This window comes from Oxyura jamaicensis, chromosome 1 (genome assembly GCF_011077185.1).
Source record: "Oxyura jamaicensis isolate SHBP4307 breed ruddy duck chromosome 1, BPBGC_Ojam_1.0, whole genome shotgun sequence".
Taxonomy (NCBI): domain Eukaryota; kingdom Metazoa; phylum Chordata; class Aves; order Anseriformes; family Anatidae; genus Oxyura; species Oxyura jamaicensis.
Window position 1 is genome coordinate 81,859,857 of NC_048893.1, and position 18,181 is coordinate 81,878,037.

General features: G+C 40.0%; 2 protein-coding genes across 6 annotated transcripts in view; both read left to right on the plus strand.

Moving 5' to 3' along the window:
- WARS2 (tryptophanyl tRNA synthetase 2, mitochondrial) overlaps positions 1-17,237 on the plus strand; it is a 47,685-nt gene extending 30,448 nt beyond the window's left edge. For 4 of the 5 annotated variants that reach the window (XM_035314489.1, XM_035314467.1, XM_035314481.1 and 1 more), the window contains 4 exons: positions 2,563-2,643; positions 4,349-4,434; positions 6,915-7,033; positions 8,984-9,992. In XM_035314489.1, coding sequence (XP_035170380.1) covers positions 2,563-2,643; positions 4,349-4,434; positions 6,915-7,033; positions 8,984-9,432 — 735 coding nt within the window. In that variant the 3' untranslated portion in view covers positions 9,433-9,992. Of the gene's footprint in view, positions 1-2,562; positions 2,644-4,348; positions 4,435-6,914; positions 7,034-8,983; positions 9,993-15,614 lie in introns of those variants that run through there. The other variant, XM_035314474.1, reaches the window with a different exon arrangement.
- Positions 10,206-12,814, plus strand: LOC118159969. Its single transcript, XM_035314505.1, has 2 exons — positions 10,206-11,248; positions 11,681-12,814. The coding sequence occupies exons 1-2, from the start codon at positions 10,744-10,746 to the stop codon at positions 11,860-11,862; spliced, it is 687 nt and encodes a 228-aa protein (XP_035170396.1). The 5' UTR covers positions 10,206-10,743; the 3' UTR covers positions 11,863-12,814.
- Positions 17,238-18,181: the final 944 nt, after the last annotated feature.

Consider the following 18,181-nt stretch of genomic DNA (forward strand, 5'->3'; position numbering starts at 1 on the left):
GAAAAGGGATTGCCCAAGTTTGTGGACAATGCTGAGCTCTTTTTGGGTTATTAAATGCTATGGCAGGGGAAAAGAACACCCAAAGGATTCATAAAACAAGATTAGGTAGGCACATTGGTGGTAGAAGAGCTTGAAATGCAAAGTAAAGCATCTGTCTAAAAGTAGTGTAAACCCTTACACAGTATTGAACTTAAGTCACAACTCAGTAAAGAAGTCTTTAAAGAAGGTGGCATTTACAACTAGTAATGAGAATTTAGTGGATAAATGAAAGTACACACCAGGTTTGAACCTCTAGAACTTGTTGATGTGTGAGGTTGTGGAACAGGTGGTAACAGCAGGTTCAAGAAGGGATTAGACACATTCATGGGGAACATGGATACTAATGAGACTAGGCCAGAGATGATAGCTTCTGATTTTCCCTAGTACAACTATTGTGAATGCTGGTGAAGTATGAGGGGAAAGAGGTACTGCAGGAAGCGATGGGCTCATGTGCTCTCTAAATTGCATCTCTTTTTTGCCACTTTTGGAAACAAGTGCTTGGTTATGGGTACCTCTGCTGTGATCCAGTATGATATTTCTTATGTTCCTATGTTTTCATTGCTTAATGCAGACCTTCTCTTAGATTTTTAAACAGAGTGGTGGTGGGGAGAGAGCGGAGGCAGGGGGCTAACAGAGCTTGTCCAAGAGACAATATGTTGCTATTGCTCAGTGCCAAAAAGGAAGAGGTGACTGGGCCATTGTTTTACTGGTATCATACACACATCACATCTTCCAATTTCTTTGTATCTGTATACAACTTTGTAGTTGTACAAATCAAAGTGGTAGAGTACTGCAGCTTGAGTAATCACATTTCATCTGGTGCACAGTGACCGACCAATGCACCAATTACCTGCTCCTCTTGCCAAGTAAAACACAGTAGCTTAAACTGTGATTTAGTCTGACAAATGGTTTGTGGTTTAGGCCTAGTACCTCTTGATTCACAGACCAACATACAGTCAGTTAGTGCAATTTGGGTGATGAATGTTAACCCATTAGGCTCCAGTTCCATTTTGGTTTTCCAGCTGAAATCTCTACCGTTCTGTGCATTCTTTTATATTTTCTCCCCTTTTCACCAGTCTTTTTCTTCACAGTATTCAGAACTCTCCTAGCCTTGCTTAGGAAAGGACTGGGTCGCTTTTGAAGTTTAGAAGCGAATATAGCTTGCAGGAACCCAGAACTGTGGAATCAACTCAACAAATGCTGTTTAGATCACTTGGTGTTTTGGTAACTGATGTAATGTCAAAGCCACTGATGCAATGAAACACACATGCAGTCTTGGCTGTGGAAGCAACGTCTGACAGAGTCAGATCAATGACTGCATAGTTTTAAAGGGAGTCCTTGTCAACACAAGTGCAACAGAGCACCATCTTCTCTCTGTCCGTGACTAGAAGAAAGGAATGAGAAACCACTTTGAACCAGATGGTGATTCCTCCTAGATGAAATAGGAGTCTGGGCTTAGTATTTTCTATGCAGCTCAGTTTACTCTTTGTGTCTTGCAGAAGATACATTTGGTGCATCTTGATGCACTTTGTCTTGTGCACAGAAAATAGCAAGTCATACAAGCATGAGGAAATTAAAAGAGAGAAAGAAAATCAACCAGAAATATTTCATCTCTCACTGGGATTTTGCCTTGAGATCAGATACCTTTATGCAACATTGGCAACCAAAACAGTCTAATGACTGTTAGCTAGGAAATGACTTAATATAAAACGTGACAACAAAGGAATTGCCATTAACAATGCAAGTTCTTACTTGTTAACAAACACTTCTTACTGCCTTCCATCTGGGAGGTTATATCATATTGTGAGCATAACGCTTTGAACACCTTTAAGAGGGTTAGCATGCTTTTAAACATCCAAACCTGCCAATATTGAAAGGAACAAATAAATTTTGTAAGCAAAGGAGCAGAATACAGGTCACCTTTTTTTTTTTTTTTTTTTTTTTTATCTTATAGCTAACTAGCAACGGATCAAAATGGCTAGAAAGATATTAAAGAATAGAGCATGCATCAGCAAAGCTTGCCTGTTTTTTACTAATCCTGAAATTAATATTGAAGATGCAAAAGCTGAGGGATGTATGTCAAAAATCTAAATGTGGATTCATCCAGCATAGGTCGCTGCATAGCGTATTTCTTGTCCTGGTCTGTAGAAAGTCTTCCTCTTAGCAGGAAAAGGGGAATATCACTCTGTCTAATGTGTTTCTGAAACTATTAAAATGGCACTGCTGTGACCTTTTCCCCAGAAGGTTAAATGAAGGCTTTGTTGTATGAGATTACACAGGGTCTTCATTATCTCTCATCTTTTAAAACCACCCTTGCAGAAAAGGGAGGCCTGATCCATCTCTTCCACCTCCAGATAAGTATTAGTTTTGATAGGACTGCTGAACTGAGGAGCAAATTAATGCACTATTAAAAACAAAAATAAATGATTTTCTAATCTCTGATATTATTCATCTATTTTGATTCCAAGGAAACGTATGTATAAATGCAGGAGAATAACATACATTCTGACTTTTTACTTCCAGGTTCCTGAACATGCAGAACTTGCATGGATTCTTGGGTGCATAACCAATGTGCCACGTTTATTGCGCTTGCCCCAATGGAAGGTATTTATGAACTGTTTAATAAGTTGAAAGGAAATGTGTGGGAATTCAGTAGAATTTTTGTCCTTGAAATACTCGTTATCTGTGAAGTACCAACTGTATCTTGGCTATCCTTGCTTTTGGGTTAAACAGTTCTCTAGTTATATGGTGGAAAGAGGAAAATGTGTATTTTCATGTCTGTTGCTATCAGTGAATGTGTCCTGTTAGAAACCACAGGATAATATTTTTGGCAGAGACTAGCAGAAGCTGTACCAGATGGAAGAGTTGTTTAATTAGTTTTATTAAACTGATAAAAAAAAAATAATAATAAGGACTTGTTTCAATGCTTGTTTAATAATGCAGAAAAGTACAAGATTTTGTAGTGGAAGCCTTGCTTATTAAAGAGTTCCATAAAGGGAGGTGGCTGTTCTGTAGATTTTATGGAAGAGGTTGCAAAAGAAACATTTGTTGGGAGAGGAGTATAGAAATTATAAATATTAAAAGTGTGCCAAATGATAAAGTTAATGCACCTCAAATGTTTGCCTTTATAAGTTTCATGCTCATCTTAATCTTGGTACTGTATCAGCATTACTGTATCAGCTGCATTCTTGCATTTAATTTCCTTGGATTTTATTTGGCATTTAGTAGGCAGAAAAACCAAACGGCAGGAGAGAGAGAAGTATCAAAAAAGGGGGAAAAAATCCTAAGAGTAGTTTGGCTTGCAGAGTTCAGAGCAGTCCTAAATACCTCCAGATGTTTTCTTTTTTTCCTGTTTTTCTTCTTAATTAAATAAAAACAATAAAACTTAAATACAGCAACCAGCGTTAATGCGTGGCATAGATTAAAGCCAACCTTTTTAAACCTGAGGTTCTAAAGTTAAACTCTTAAGTCCTACTTTAACTGGATTGACTTTCCAAACCTACAGATGGGTGTTACAGGTGCTAGGTTTTGCAGAGTAGCTTTCCTGAACCTAGGCACTTGGGGATGAAGAGAGAATCTGTGTGATCGGGTGAGAAAAAAATGAAAGATATTTTAATCTTAATGAAATCACTCAGGTTGTAGGGTTTTAGTGTAATTAACTATTGTTAAAATCAAAAAGCAAATATGCTGTTGCTAGAACAGACTGAATATCTTTAGCTGGAATATCTTGGTTTCAATGATCAATATCCTAGAATGGTAAAAGACTTCAGGACAGAGGGCAGATTGTGTGGAGCAATGTGAACTAATGGACCCCGCATCTGCAGTTCTGGGTTCTCTTCCTGGTTGTCACTGTCTCTCCTGCCGACCGCAATCACTGCGTCTTGATCTCAGGTCATTGAAATGCAGGTGGTTAATACCTTTTTATATCTCCACTATAAAGTGTTTCAAAAATTTACAGTTGAAAATGCTATTCAAAAAGTAGGGATTATCATAATAAGTGTAATAACCAACCTGACTGTTTTTTGTTTGTAATCGTTTTGGTTAGTGGGTTAGAAAGCAAGCATAAGCCTGTATTCTCTTCCTTCTACAGTATTAGAACAGTGTAGGAAAATTCATCTAGAACATAAAATGGGATGTGTGTATTCACGAGGGTAGATTCTACATGACACACTTTTCTATAGAATTACACAATGAATGAGCACTGTGGCTGAAACACACAAATTAGTTGGAGCTCTAATTAATTAAAATCATGGACTTTGATATTGTTAGCTAAAAAGGCGTTTTCTTTTTGTTTTTCTTGTCCAAACAGATGAAGCGTGCCAGCCAGAGTAATGGTGGAACTGTTGGTTTGTTGACTTACCCTGTGCTTCAAGCAGCAGATATTTTGCTGTACAAGTAAGAGTCAGAACGTGAGCCCATGGGCAATGTCTGTTCATCTGCTTTAGAATGAATGAATGTTCATCAGGTCAACATGCTAACTTATTAAGCAGGGAGCTGGGTGTGATTAGATCAGAAGATGGAAATGAATGACAGATTTTTTCCTCCACAGTGGCCAGCTGAAATCTAGCCTGGGTTGAAAGCAAAAGACACAGCTGTAAACAACAACAACAACAACAACAACAAAAAAGCCAGTCACCTCAGAACAATTCTCAGGGAATTATAGCACACTGACTATAATTATAGATATTACATATTCACACACATTTGTACATAGCTTTTTAAAGTAGTTATGCTTTATTTCATGCAGTGGTGGTTCTATAGAGCCTAGCTGTTTTGAGCTTGCTGTACACTGTCATAAGTGGTTATATTTCATATGTCTTAAACTCTCTTCATAAGTAAATGTCAGAGGTATTGCGCTGTGCATTAATTATTTTTATGTTTCAAGTGTATGTACTTTGAAATTTTCTGAAGTGAAGTTGTGAATATTTGCTGGAATACTGAAGTTATATGCAGAACTATAAAGATAAAATAACTCAGATTTGAAAGTTGTTAACCCAGAAAAATGTATCTAGAGAAATTTAATCCTAATTAATCACTAGTAGGGGAAGACAGCAATGTAGGAAGACCAGTAGATGATATTTCTAATTAATTTGAAATTTAATTTAAAATAATGGGAAGGAAGCAAAAGGAAGAATTAGAATTTGAACATTAAAATAATATTTTAAATATTGAGACACATTTGATTGTCAAGCAGTACTGTAGAGTGAAATGTACACATTTTATGCAACGTTATCAGAAATTACCTTGCTTTGATTGATTGATTTCAGCCATGTATGTCTCTTCCATCTCTAATAAGATCTTGTGATTCATCATTCTTTAGTGAAGTCTGTGTTTTGTTTGCTACCATGTGTATTAACAGCAGGTTGTCCAGACAGAGTGCAAAACAGGGAAGTGAAAGAGAAACAATATCTCTTTGAAGAAGTTTCACATAGTATCTTTAATAAGAAATGTTTTAATGTAAAAGCATAATATAGGGAACAAGAATAGGGGAGAAATGGAAACACAGGAAGGGAACAGCAGTCATGAAGAAGAATTAAGAACAGGAGAAGGGGATAAACAGTACTAATTCAGATGAACCAAGGATCAAAGAAAAAGGAAAATGGATAGAAGGTAAATATATGACAGAAAGGAATAAAAATAGCAACAGGACAGAAATATTAAAAAAGCAGCAAGGGAAAAGGCAAAGAATCATGCAGAGACATTTATAAAAACAATATGTTTTCTGTTTAGTGGCAAACTTTGTGAATATGGAACCATTTTGGCATATGGAAACATTTCTTTTGACCTGCTTTAAGTATATTGATTATGGTAACTGATTTTCTTGCTTTTAGTTGTAGGCCACTGTGATTTCCTATTGGCTACTGTAGCTGTTTTTAGGTTGCATTGCTGACTATTTAGTGGGGGATAAAGGTGGACAAATTGATTCCTGGATGTCAGCCCAGTAATTCAGAATCGGAAGGAAGAAGTACCATGTTGAACTGAATTTTTCTGGGAACTTGAAAGATGCGTAGTGAACTTTCTTACACTGGAACATATCCAGGATTCAGAGATGAATACCCTGCAAGCGTTAGAAAAAAATCTGCTTGGAGGAGGGAAGAGTAATCAAAAGTTGGCAAAATTTCAAGTCAGCCTCATCTAAAAGAATCATATATATTTTTAGCGAGTATGATTAACTGTGGGAAAGAATCACCAGGGGAAGTAATGGATTCTTCACCTCCTCATGTCCTCAGACGCAGATTATATTTTCCTTCAGAATTTCATTCAAGCTATGGAGCTCAGTACAGAAGATCAAATGATCCTTTGATCCTAACAGCCCTAATCTAGGAAAGATAACACTTGTGGTAGTAGAACTGTTGGCCCACGTGATATTTATAAAATCATGACCCATGAGGAAGAACCACTCTCTTCTTTCCTTCCCTTGGTAAATTCATAGTACTAACTTCTCAACAACAGTTATGTCTTCCTGAGACTTGACAAGGCAAGGTTGGACTTTATGCCTTGCAGATCTTTCTTGCATTGTTCACACACTCTAACACATGCTCTTTGATCTCTAAAGAGACAGCAAGAGATACGACAAAAACCTTTCTTTGAGCTGAGTTTAATTATTTGCCCTTACTGGTTTCTTTACTATACGTGTTTTTGTGAAAGGTTATTTTTACCCTTGGAGTTGTGCTTCAGTTTAGCACAAAAAGCAGATTCACACTGGGATGCAGTCTGTTTGGGATCTTGTCCACACAGTACCTCTCTCTAGCTGTGACTGTGTGTTTGGCTCAGTCTGGCCCTCAGTCATGGCAGGAGCTGTGACAGTCTTGAGTAACGTTTCAGCAGAACCACAGAGGTTTCCTGAATTTCCTGTATCTGTCTTTTATTAAAAGGTCGACACATGTTCCTGTTGGAGAAGATCAAGTCCTGCACCTGGAACTAGCCCAAGATATAGCACAACATTTCAACAAGAAATACGGAGAATTCTTTCCTGTGCCCAAAGCCATTTTAAGTGAGCTGGTCTTGGTGTTTTATTTATTTATTTATTTACCCCCTAAATTGTACTTCAAGGCTGAAGATGGATTTAAATATTGTGGGAGCAGTTTCAGGTATTAGGAAAAGAGAATTCTCTGATGCTAAAAGGGTTGACAAGGGAAAAACTGATAGCAAAAGACTAGCTAGCGGCTGTGAAAATGAACTACCAAAATGGACCTAAGTCTTTAGAAGGCCTTGGTAGAGAAATGTATGTATTTAGGGTCTCTCCTACATGTTGCTAGTTCAGAACAAGATAAGATCCCTAGCAAGCAGAATTCTGTAGTTTCTGAATGGTAATCTTTACTGCATGCTAAATAGCTCCTGGGTTTATTGCTACAGTGTTCAAAAAGTGCTCAAATGTATTTAATTTATACTTGCATATTTCAGTAAGGGTCTTTTATAGAGCTTAGACTTGCTGGTTTTTGATCTTAGACTAAGGGAGACTTATAAGGAAAATCTTCTCAGCCATTTTGAGCTACAAGGTCATAGGCCGGGAGGTGAGGGGGAATCAGATGGCGCAAATGGCATGTTTGTTAAGAAATGTGAAAAATTGGGCAAGGAAGAAGCATTACATCTTTGTTGTAAGTAATGTAGAGGAATGCACAGCAGAGACCTTCGCCCCCAAAAGGGCAAGGAGCTCTCACCTTAAAAAAGACAGGCAGTAATAAACCTTTCTCGGTTTTCAGCCTCAGTGACAAAAATGGTGTTAGACCTAGAGTGGGGTTTAAAGAATACTGATTATTGCAAGCCCTGTAGTTTCTAATGAACAACTAAATAGTAAGCACTGTAATGAGGAGGTGATCGTAGCCTGTGGCACAGGAGGAGACTGTTTAGCAGTAAGACAAAAGCTCAAACTCTAAGAAAAAAAAAAAAAAAGCTTTTCACTTTCCTCATGGGAAGCATACCTTAGTAAGTGCACAGGTATACACAAACCAATGACATGACCTAGATTAATGGAGCAGTTAGGGAGTTACTCAGACTCACTAACTGTAGAAAGCTTAATTACCCAGACTCCTTCAAATTTACAGGAAAGAGACAGACTCTTCCAAAAGGTGATTCAGAAAAGAGCCCTTTCTGGGGTAGTCTGAACTGTACCCTGTCCTTACATTGAGTACATAATCAGTCAATGAAGAGTACATGATGAATTTAGCTGGTTGTATTAGATGTTTAAAAAAATTGCTATGAATACTTTCTAAATTAGAGGTACTTTTGTATATACCATGAATCATGTTTCTTGGTGAAAGACTGAAACAGTTCAGGTTTATTCTGTTAAAATACTTTGCAATATTCCCCTAATGCTGTTATTCTATTTCATGTGTGCACATATATCTTAGTATTTTGTACAATTCCCACAGCTTTGTCTGAGCAGTGACTTCCCTTTAATGGAGCTGGTTAGTCTATGGTTAGGGAACTCATGAGAACTAGCTGTCTCTATTGACATCTAGGAGAATACCAAAATGCTTGGTGATAGAGTTTCCTAAAGCAGATTACCTGTACTGGGCTTCTTTTTGCCAAGGGATTTAGCCCGTTCCCCCACAGTTACAGAACCTTTCAGTAATGTCCATTTTCTGCTCTCAAGGTATCTCATTCCTGGTGTCAGGAATGTAACGGAATGAGAGAGTTTGTGGGGAAGATCATCATGTAGCCACAGAAAATATTAGACAGTGTCCCCACAGAAGTTTCCACTTAGAGAGGAGGGCAAAAATGAAGTTAAGTTTTCATTTAGTTAGGGGAGGTGAAAATTGACTTAAAGGGACAGGGAGACCATAAGGACTAAATAGAAGGTTACACAATTGTGCTCACAACTCCTTTTTAAGCATGGGCAAACAGAGCTTTACCATACAGCTACCAGCGTTCTTAGCAATTGTCATAAGAAACCACTGTCTGTGCATGTGCATAATTGTTCCTTCTTTTTTTTTTTTTTAAGGTACAACAAAGAAAATAAAATCCCTCAGAGATCCAACGGTGAAGATGTCTAAGTCAGACCCACAGAAGTTAGCTACTGTTAACATAGTGGACAGCCCTGATGAAATAGTACTGAAATTCCGCAAAGCTGTGACTGACTTTACCTCTGAGGTGACCTATGACCCAGCCAGTCGCCCTGGTGTCTCTAATCTGGTGTCCATTCATTCTGCAGTATCGGGACTTAGCATAGAAGAAGTGCTACACCAATCTGTTGGTCTTGACACTGCTCACTACAAAATGGTGGTAGCAGAGTCAGTTATTCAAAAATTTGCACCAATCAGGAATGAAATCAAGAAACTCCAGGAGGACAAATCCCATCTGATAAAGGTTTTAGAGGCTGGAGCAGAGAAAGCTAAAGAACTGGCTACCCCCATCTATCAAGAAATAAGAAGACTGGTGGGGTTTCAGTAGAAACTGCTGAGTAGTTGAGGGGACATTTGCTCCTGGGACAGCTATTTTGTTACTTGTATCATCTTAATCATTTCAGTTTGAAGCAGACACTTTTTTCCCATTGCAAAATCCAAATAGAACATCTAAGATGTTCACATCAAAAATGTGCGTGAAGCCAGTTCTTTCCAATGGGACCAGTAGTGAGCTTATCAGGATGGTCAGAGGAGGAGGGTGCAGGCAATCACAGTTCACGAAGAAATCCCACAAAAGCAGAAGAAGACAAGGTTGCCCATGTGTTTTTTTTATATATATATATATATATCAACTACTGCAAAAAGCTACAGTATAGGTAATATGATTTGAATCTCACTGAAAGAGTTGTAATCTTCCCAAGAACATCCTTAGCTGTGGATGTGGTCTTGTTACAGATGGATAGCTCATCCTGTTAATGGTTGTTCAGCTCTGATACTGTGGTAGACCGTGTTCTTGAATAACCAGAAAGCATAGACTTAAAAATAAAAATGCTCAGGGATTTGGTAGTGAAGACAGAACTTACTGCATCTCCCTGTTGTGTCTTCAAACCTAGTGTAATTTTTTATTTACATCTAGTTTGTGTGAAGTAAATTAGTCTGTCTTATGGATACAGATATTTATACTGTAAAACTCACTCTGACTATTGGGCTAGATGGCCTCTTTTATAGTCACTCCAAAGAATGCACAGAGTGAATGTGAATTTCATTTCTGCTGCCTGTGCAATCCTGCTGTTCAGTTCTGAGGTTCTTCAGCAGCAAACTACACGTGCTTCAGCTGTTTCTTTTCTACCCACTCTTTGGTTTAGCAGAGAGCTCTGGGATTTTTGGTTCAGCATCAAATCTAAGATTCCTTTAGAAAAGGTTCAAGGAGGGAAAATGTGTGAAAGAGATCTTAGACTGATAAAATAGAGAAAGAGAAGTTCCTGTATAATTTACAAAATTATTTATTTTAAAAAATATGCTAACGTCAGAGCCAGAACTGTGGTAAAATATTTGGTTAAAATGAGACTAAATAGATCGTTATGAAATCTAAATACTGAACCTCAAAAAAATGCAGTAATGGGAGAATGATGTTAGCGTCTACCGATCCTAGGCCTCTCAAGACCCACAGGACGGGATCCATGGGCCATGCTGTATATTGGGGAGTGTGTGGTGAAGGCAATCTGTCAAAAGGAGATGCTATTCTCCTTCTGGAAGGGGTCAATTGTTCTTGTGAAAGCAACTGATGAGGCTTCGGTGGGGCTAGGAGCAACCTCCAAAATATACAGAAGGCAGCCCTAGGGAGCACTGCAACCCCAACATGGGGCAAATAAGGCATGGGGTGGCAGTTTGCACAGCAGTTTGTGTGGAAGAGCATGCAGGAAGAGAATTGTCACACTACCAGTCCAAACAGTTAATTAAATCAATGGTCAGAATCCTCTCACAAAGAGTTTTAGCAGTGGTATCCTCCAAGCAGAAAGCTATGTCCTCTGCATCCCCTGTGGCCTCTGCACTCACTGGATCTGGTGCAGCTACCCAGACAGAGCTCCCAAGGAAACACAGCCATCCAGGTCTCAAGCTCCAGTGTGTGTGCCCAAGTTTTCTGTCAGTGTCTGAGGGCAGCAGGGAGTACAACTGTTGGAGGTGTGGCCAGGCAGAGAAACAGCTCAGCCTAATGGCAGAGCTCTCTGAGGAGGTGGGCAGGTTGAGGAGCATCAGGCAGTCTGAGAAGGAAATTGGTGGAATTATACTCCACCATCCTGGGATAGATGCATCAGCCAGTCATAACATAAGATACAAAGGATCCACTACCTTCTCGCCACCAGGTAGGTAGAAGGTGGTAACTTAAGAGATAAGGAAGCAGGTTTCTGCTTAGGGCAGCAGGCAAACTCCTTCCCTGCCTACCTCACTTTCTTGGGTGCCCTTATGCAATAGGTGTGAGGCCCTGGAACTTGAAGGAAGCTCAAACAATGATGTCTGTGATGGTCCATCTGTGTTAGAGGGATTGCCAAGGGCAAGTCAACCTACCCCCTGCATCACAACCACCTACATTAAGAAATAAGAGACTGGTTATTACCATTAGTGACTCCCTTCTGAGGAGAACAGTCATAATACGCCAACCACACCCAACTCATAGTGAAGTCTACTGTCTCCTTGGGGCCTGGGTTAAAGATGTTACCAGAAAACTTCCTAGAGTGATACGGCTCTCAGATTATCATCCTTTTTTTTTCTTTTTTTTTTTTCTTTTTTTTATGTAGGCAATGATGAAGCTGCAGTGAGATCAAAAGAAACAGCAAGAGCAATCAAAAGAGACTGCAGGTCCTTGAGGCAGTTGGTTAAAAGTTCAGGAGCACAGGTAGTGTTTTCCTCTATCCTTCCAGTTGCAGGGAATGGTATTGGAAGAAACAGGCCGACGCAGCTTATCAATACATGGCTATGAGGCTGGTGTCACTGGCAAAATTCTGAATTTTTTGACCACAGGATGATCTACACAACACCAGACCTGCTGGTGCTTGACAGGATAAACTTTTCTCTAAGGGGGAAAAGGATTTTTGCTAAAGAGTTAGCAGGGATGATTGGAAGAGCTTAAAACTAGACTTGAAGAGCATAAGGGATAAAATGAGGCTCGCCAGTGATAAACTATGGGACAGCACATCAAAGTTTGAGGGATGATGTGCTAGGTGAGCTCTGTCAGTCTCCACAAGATGCTAGGTACATTAGAGCACATTTGAAATGTTTCTACGCTAATGCACATAGCATAAAGAATAAGCGAGAGGAGCTAGAAGCTTTGTCTCTGTCCCAGAGCTATAACATCATTAACATAACCCAGACTTGGTGGAAAGAGTTCTGTGATTGGTATGTTACTATGCACTCTTTAGGCCCTTCAGGAGGAATGGAGAGTGTCACTGTATGTAACAGAGGGACTCAATTATACGGATATTACAGTTGGCAGTGACACAGTTGAGAGCCTCTGGATAAGGATTAAGGGATAAGCAAATAAAGTGGATGTCATTGTGGGAGTCTACTATAAACCAACCAGCCAGGTTGACAATACTGTTTAATTATTCTATAAAGAACTAAGAGAGAACTCTAGATCAGCTACCTTTGTCCTTATGGGTAACTTCAACTTCCAGACATTGACTGAGAGTACCACACAACTGATACGAATTCCTGTGGCACATTGATGATAACTTCTCAGAACAGGTACCAAAGAGCTGATGGCCTGTGAACAGAGAGGGGCTTGGATGAAGTGGTGGTTGGTGGCCATCTTGGCCACAGTGGCAATGAAGTAGTTTAGTTTCAAATCTTTGGTGATAAAACTTCCAGCAAACTTTGACCCTGGATATGGAAAGAGCAGACTTCAGGCTGCTCAAGGAACTTATTAGTCAGGTCCCATGGTGTACTGGGTCTGGCTGGGATGTTACCTTTCCCTGCAGCAGCCCATACAGTGCTGCGCTCTGCACTTGTAGCTAGAACAGCAGTGGTATCACACCTGTGTTGTGTCTGCTGCTGAGCAGTGCTGGCACAGCATCAGGACTCTCTCTAACCCTCCTAGGAGGTGGGCAAAAAAAGTGAGAAAGAAACATTACCAGGGCAGCTGACCTAAACCAACCAAAGGGATATTCCATACAATATGATGTCACACTCAGCAACAAAAGGTGGAAAAAGGAGGAAGGGGGGAGGGGTGGGCTCTCGTTGCGAAAACGTCTGTTCTCCTCCCAAACACTGGCTACGTGCATTGAGGCGTGCTTCAAGGACATGGTCAAGCATTGCTCATTTGTGGAAGTAGAGAGTAATTTCTTTCCTCTGCACTTCCACATAGCCTCTACTTGTTTTGTTTTGTTATTCCCTTTCCCCCTCCCTCTTCCTCTTTCCCTTTTTCTCCCTTTAGTTGAATTGTTTAATTAATATTTCCTTAATATTTTTATTTTCTCTTTAAATTATCCTTATCTCAGCCCCTGAGTTGTTCTTTCCTTTACTTCTTCCCCTCCTCATCTGAGGAGGGGGAGTGAGAGAGCAGTTGTGGTGTTCAGCTGCCTAGCACGGTAAAACCACCACACATGGGATTCTGCTTTAGAAGGTATCTGTAGTGGTCACTTTTTAAGAGCAATCTCTTAAGCCTGCAGTATCAGGCAACTCGAAAATGTCAGAAGTCAAGCAAATAGGTCACAAGGCCAGCTTAGCTGAGCATATTAAGCATATTAGCAAAAGGAGAACCAGAGATGACACTGGTCCATTACTTGGTAAGGTTGGTCACCTCACAAATAGGGACATAGGCAAAGCAGAAATGTTTAATGCCTTCTTTGCATGTCTTTGACACCAATGATGGGCCCTGAGACTCCCAGAACCCTGAGTTGGTGGACTGTAACTTCAGTAATGCTAAACTCACAGCAGAATCTGAACCTGAGCTACAAAGATGATGGAGGGTCTAGAGGTCAAAACATCAGAGGAGTGGCTAAGGTCACTTTTTTTTTTTTTCTTTTTTTTCATCCTAAAGAAGAGGAGAGCTCATGGCGGCCTACAGCTTCCTCACAAAGGGCGGGGGGGGGGGGGGGGGGGGGCGCGTGGGCAGGCACTGATCTCTGGTGACCAGTAACAGGACCTGAGGGAATGGCATGGAGTTGCATCAGGGGAGGTTCAGGCTGGATGTTAGGAAACGGTTCTTCACTGAAGGGGCACTGGAGCAGGCTCCCCGTGGAAGTGGTCACATCACCAAGCCTGCTAGAGTTCAAGAAATGTTTGGACAACACTCCAAAATATGGTTTGTTTCTTAGGTAGTCCTGTATGGAGCCAGAAATTTAACTCGATGGTCTTGGTGGGTCCCTTCCAAATCAGGATATTCTGTGATTCTAGTACATGCTAAAATGTAATAAAAGCCTTACTTATCCTATGCCAGTATATTTAACGGTGCTGTGTATGAAATTGCTGTACTGTAATGTAAACTGAGCTCTGTACTCTGTGAGCTCATAACCATTATATGCCTATAGCATTTGTCATGGGGGACTGTAGGCTTATGACTGAGTTGGAAAAATGGGGGATTCCTATATAATACAGACTTTTTAAATAAATATGATGTTTAGTTTTAATTTACTTAATTATCAAAGTGAGGTGAGTAAAAAGAATTAGTTAATCAAATTGTATCTTTCCTGGTTGAAGAAAGAAGAGTTGAAAGATGGAGATGTATCCTTACTACCCTCGCTTTCTGTGTTGCTCTCTGTTCAGCTTCCCTTTTCTTCAGTGACCTTCTTCCTTGAATATATGCAGCAATTTGTAGTCTTAGTACATAAATCTCTTCCTCTCTCATTCCTGTGTGTTTACTGTATGGGAAGTACATACAATAGTGGTTGGGACCACATTATCAGAAGAGAGATGGACCCAGCATCTCCAAATCACTGAAGAGGTCCACTTACATTTAGAGATTAACACCAACTCCCCAGCAAATAACTGCTTATCAAGATCTAACTAAAATGTTTATACACTTGAGACATTTGTCTTTGCCAACAGTGGTTCCAAGGAAGTCCTCTTACCACCGACAAGATGTTGTATGTGAGTCACAGTTCTTTGCTCCCAATTTAGACCATGAAATTTACTGGGAAATATGTCTCTAAGATGATGATAAAATTCAGAAAGGGTCTGGATGTGGTTCTAGTAATAGCAACAATATGGACCCATGTGGGTTTGAGTCTTATGTCTAATGAGCGTGTTCTTTCAGTGGTCCAGCTTGTCTAGATTTATTTTAAGAACAACAGGTGTATCTTTCACTCTATTGATATCTCTGTTTGCATTACTGGATGATGGCTACCTGTTTACAAACAGTTGCTTCACAGAGAGATAGGGGTAGCATAGGGAGTCTAGTGGAAAAGGTTTTCTGCTCAGAAGAGATGTTTTCATGCTAGGAAAGCAAAAACCCTCCATATCCTATATTGGACTATCTAATTTCATTTAAATTATTGGTCTGTTTCTTCTGCCTGGGTAGATTTGGCAATAATAGCTATAAGAAGAATGGCACTTTTTTGTGTAGTCAAAAGTGTTGGAAGGACCCAGGCACCTCCTCTCATTATTTCAGAAGTACCTTCCATTGTGAGACTTTACTGTTTGTGTCAGCCAATTTCAGTGAAAATGCTACAGAAAAACTGTGATCTTCTGTGACATTCATCCACCTAATTAAAGCTTTTCTATTTTATTTGTCAGCTCAGTAGGTTGTGAGACAAGACTTTTGTTTAACTTTGAATTTTACAACCAAGCTCTTGATCTCATAGTCTTTTGGTGACTGAATGGCATCCGAAGTAACAGAAAATTCTTTCTTGTCACAAAGATTCTGTGCTGATTCTCACCATCTTTTCTGTATGTTTTTGTTGTTGATGATTGTTTTTTGTTTTAGTATTGATTTTTTGGATGTGCTAAAGCTCATATTATGAAAGATTTGACAGTATTTATTTTGCTTTGTGCCCATGAAAAATCATTCGACCTGCAACACTTCCATATTGTTATGCAGAGACCACAATTTGATGATTATTTTGCTTTTAGGCAGCTTTGTTTTCAACAATTATTTTATATAAAATGAAATGCCAACCTACACCGAGAGATGAGCATAATTGCCCAGTTGCAATAAACAGTTAAAAATCTGGGTAGATTTTACTACTGTAGTAAATCGCTGTCACAGAACACCATGACTTGAAGATGAGATTATCCACTACATGAGTGGTCTCATACTGCCCGTGGACATTAAACTAAGCACTGAGCTCAATGTCTGTTGTGCTGTCATGCTCTCAGCACTCCAACGTGGCTGTGAGGGAGGAACGGCAAATCTATGCCACACCAGAAGGCTCGATCAGTTCCAGATGTGCTATATTTGGTCTATATGCAAGATGAAATGTCAGGACAAGAGTTCCAACACTGAAGTCCTTACAAGTTATTAAAAGTTTGGTAATAACAGCATGCTTGTAAAAGCCTGGGTATGGGAGCTTGGTCATAGTCTCATTCATATGGCTGACATGACAAGTCACAAGTCTGTGATGAAGTAAGCCATCTGCTTCCTTTATACAATCAGTGTAAATAAAGACTGTGTGAGTTTAATCTGAAGGGTTAATGGATTAACTCCCACAGTTGGGAAGCAGCAGCTTACGACAGGGTAAGGTGGAATCACATCCCTCTTAGTGCCCTACATCATCCTGAAACAAGATGCTCACAGTTCACGTGGGAACTTCAGGTTGTGTAAAGCAGAAGCACAAGATCCTGTATGGACAACATCAGTTGTCCCACATGTTCTCCTAAGCATGTCTTCAGTCATAGTCTGGATTTATTGTCATCCATCCACATGAAGCAATAGTCAGGTGCTGATGAAGTCAATGAAACTTCTGTTAGAGGCATTGAACATGTGTTCTTTTGCTGTCTTTGGTGAAAATTTCTTTCATGATATCCCACCATCTACAAAAAACATATTGTTAAGCTAAGTACAGATGAGATTTATCAACATTGTTACTCTCTGATGTTACCCAGTGTTTCTGGTGTAGGTGGTCTCTGATTTCATTCACCCTGCTTACCTTCATGTTTCATTCCCTAAACCATACCCCTCTCTGAGTAAAGAAAGATCTTGAATATTACAGAACTGACTTTTTACTGTGACTGGAAACAGTTTTTCAGATGTATTTCAAGACACTCTTCATAGTGTTTGCTGAATGAATAACAAAGATCTCAAGTAGCTCTTGGACTGAGCGCTCAAGCCAAGAAAGATCTTCGTGAGTGGGCTGGGGCCTTCTTTGCCCACGTTTATTCCTTCAATGTCTGTCTGGCAGATGTTCCTACAGCAAGAATGGGAAAAAATAGCAATATTCTGTTTCTGCTTAGGCTTGTGGGCCATGGGTAACCTGTGAGTGGTGGCGTGGCATCCATTCTTTTTAGGCTACCCTCATCTATTTTCTGATACTGTTGGAACTGCTTGCCAACCCTTGAAACTTGAAGTTGTGTAGATAAGGAAGGAAGGGAGGGAGGGAGGGAGAGAGAGAGAGAGGGAGAGAGAGAGAGAGGGAGGGAGGGAGGAAAGGAGCGTGGGAGAAAAGGAGGGAGGAAGGAAAGGAGGGAGGGAGGGAGGGAGGGAAGGGGGAGAAAGGGAGAAAGAGAAAGGGAGAAAGAAAAATAAAAAAGAGAGAAGGAAGGAAGAGAGGAAGAGAAAGAGAGAGAATAGATGGAAAAAATGTGATTTACTTTACAGTGGCTGTGGTTTTTGAAGACTTGTTACACACATGCAGTCTGTCCTACCTTCTGTCTGTTCTGATCAGAAAGTTGTTCTTGAGATTCTTGCTCATAAAAATAGGTTACTTTTTTTTTCTTGCAAGAGAAATAAAGTTGTGCAGAGTGAATGCTGAACTTTAATGGCTGCACCTCTTTTAAAAGAATCCAGTCGTTCATTCCTGGGAGATATGTGGAGTCCATGTGGACACGGAAACTCCAAGGGCCACAGTCAGACTATAGTTCTACTGCACAGAAAGCGCCTGCCCATCATGTCATGAACACCTCTCTAGAAGCACTGGATATACTGTTTAGTCACAGGCTGAGGGCACTGGGCCTGAATGAATAACCCAATTCTTTCTCAGAGCACATGCATTCTCGAGGCATGCACATTGACACACAAGGCAGAAGGGCCTTGATTGACCTTGGGAAAATGTTGGTTGGCAGAGGATGATTACTGCTACCATTGAGAAAACCAATCCAAGCTGCAACACTCCTGGCTTATGCCCAGCAACCTGAGTCCCCTAGAA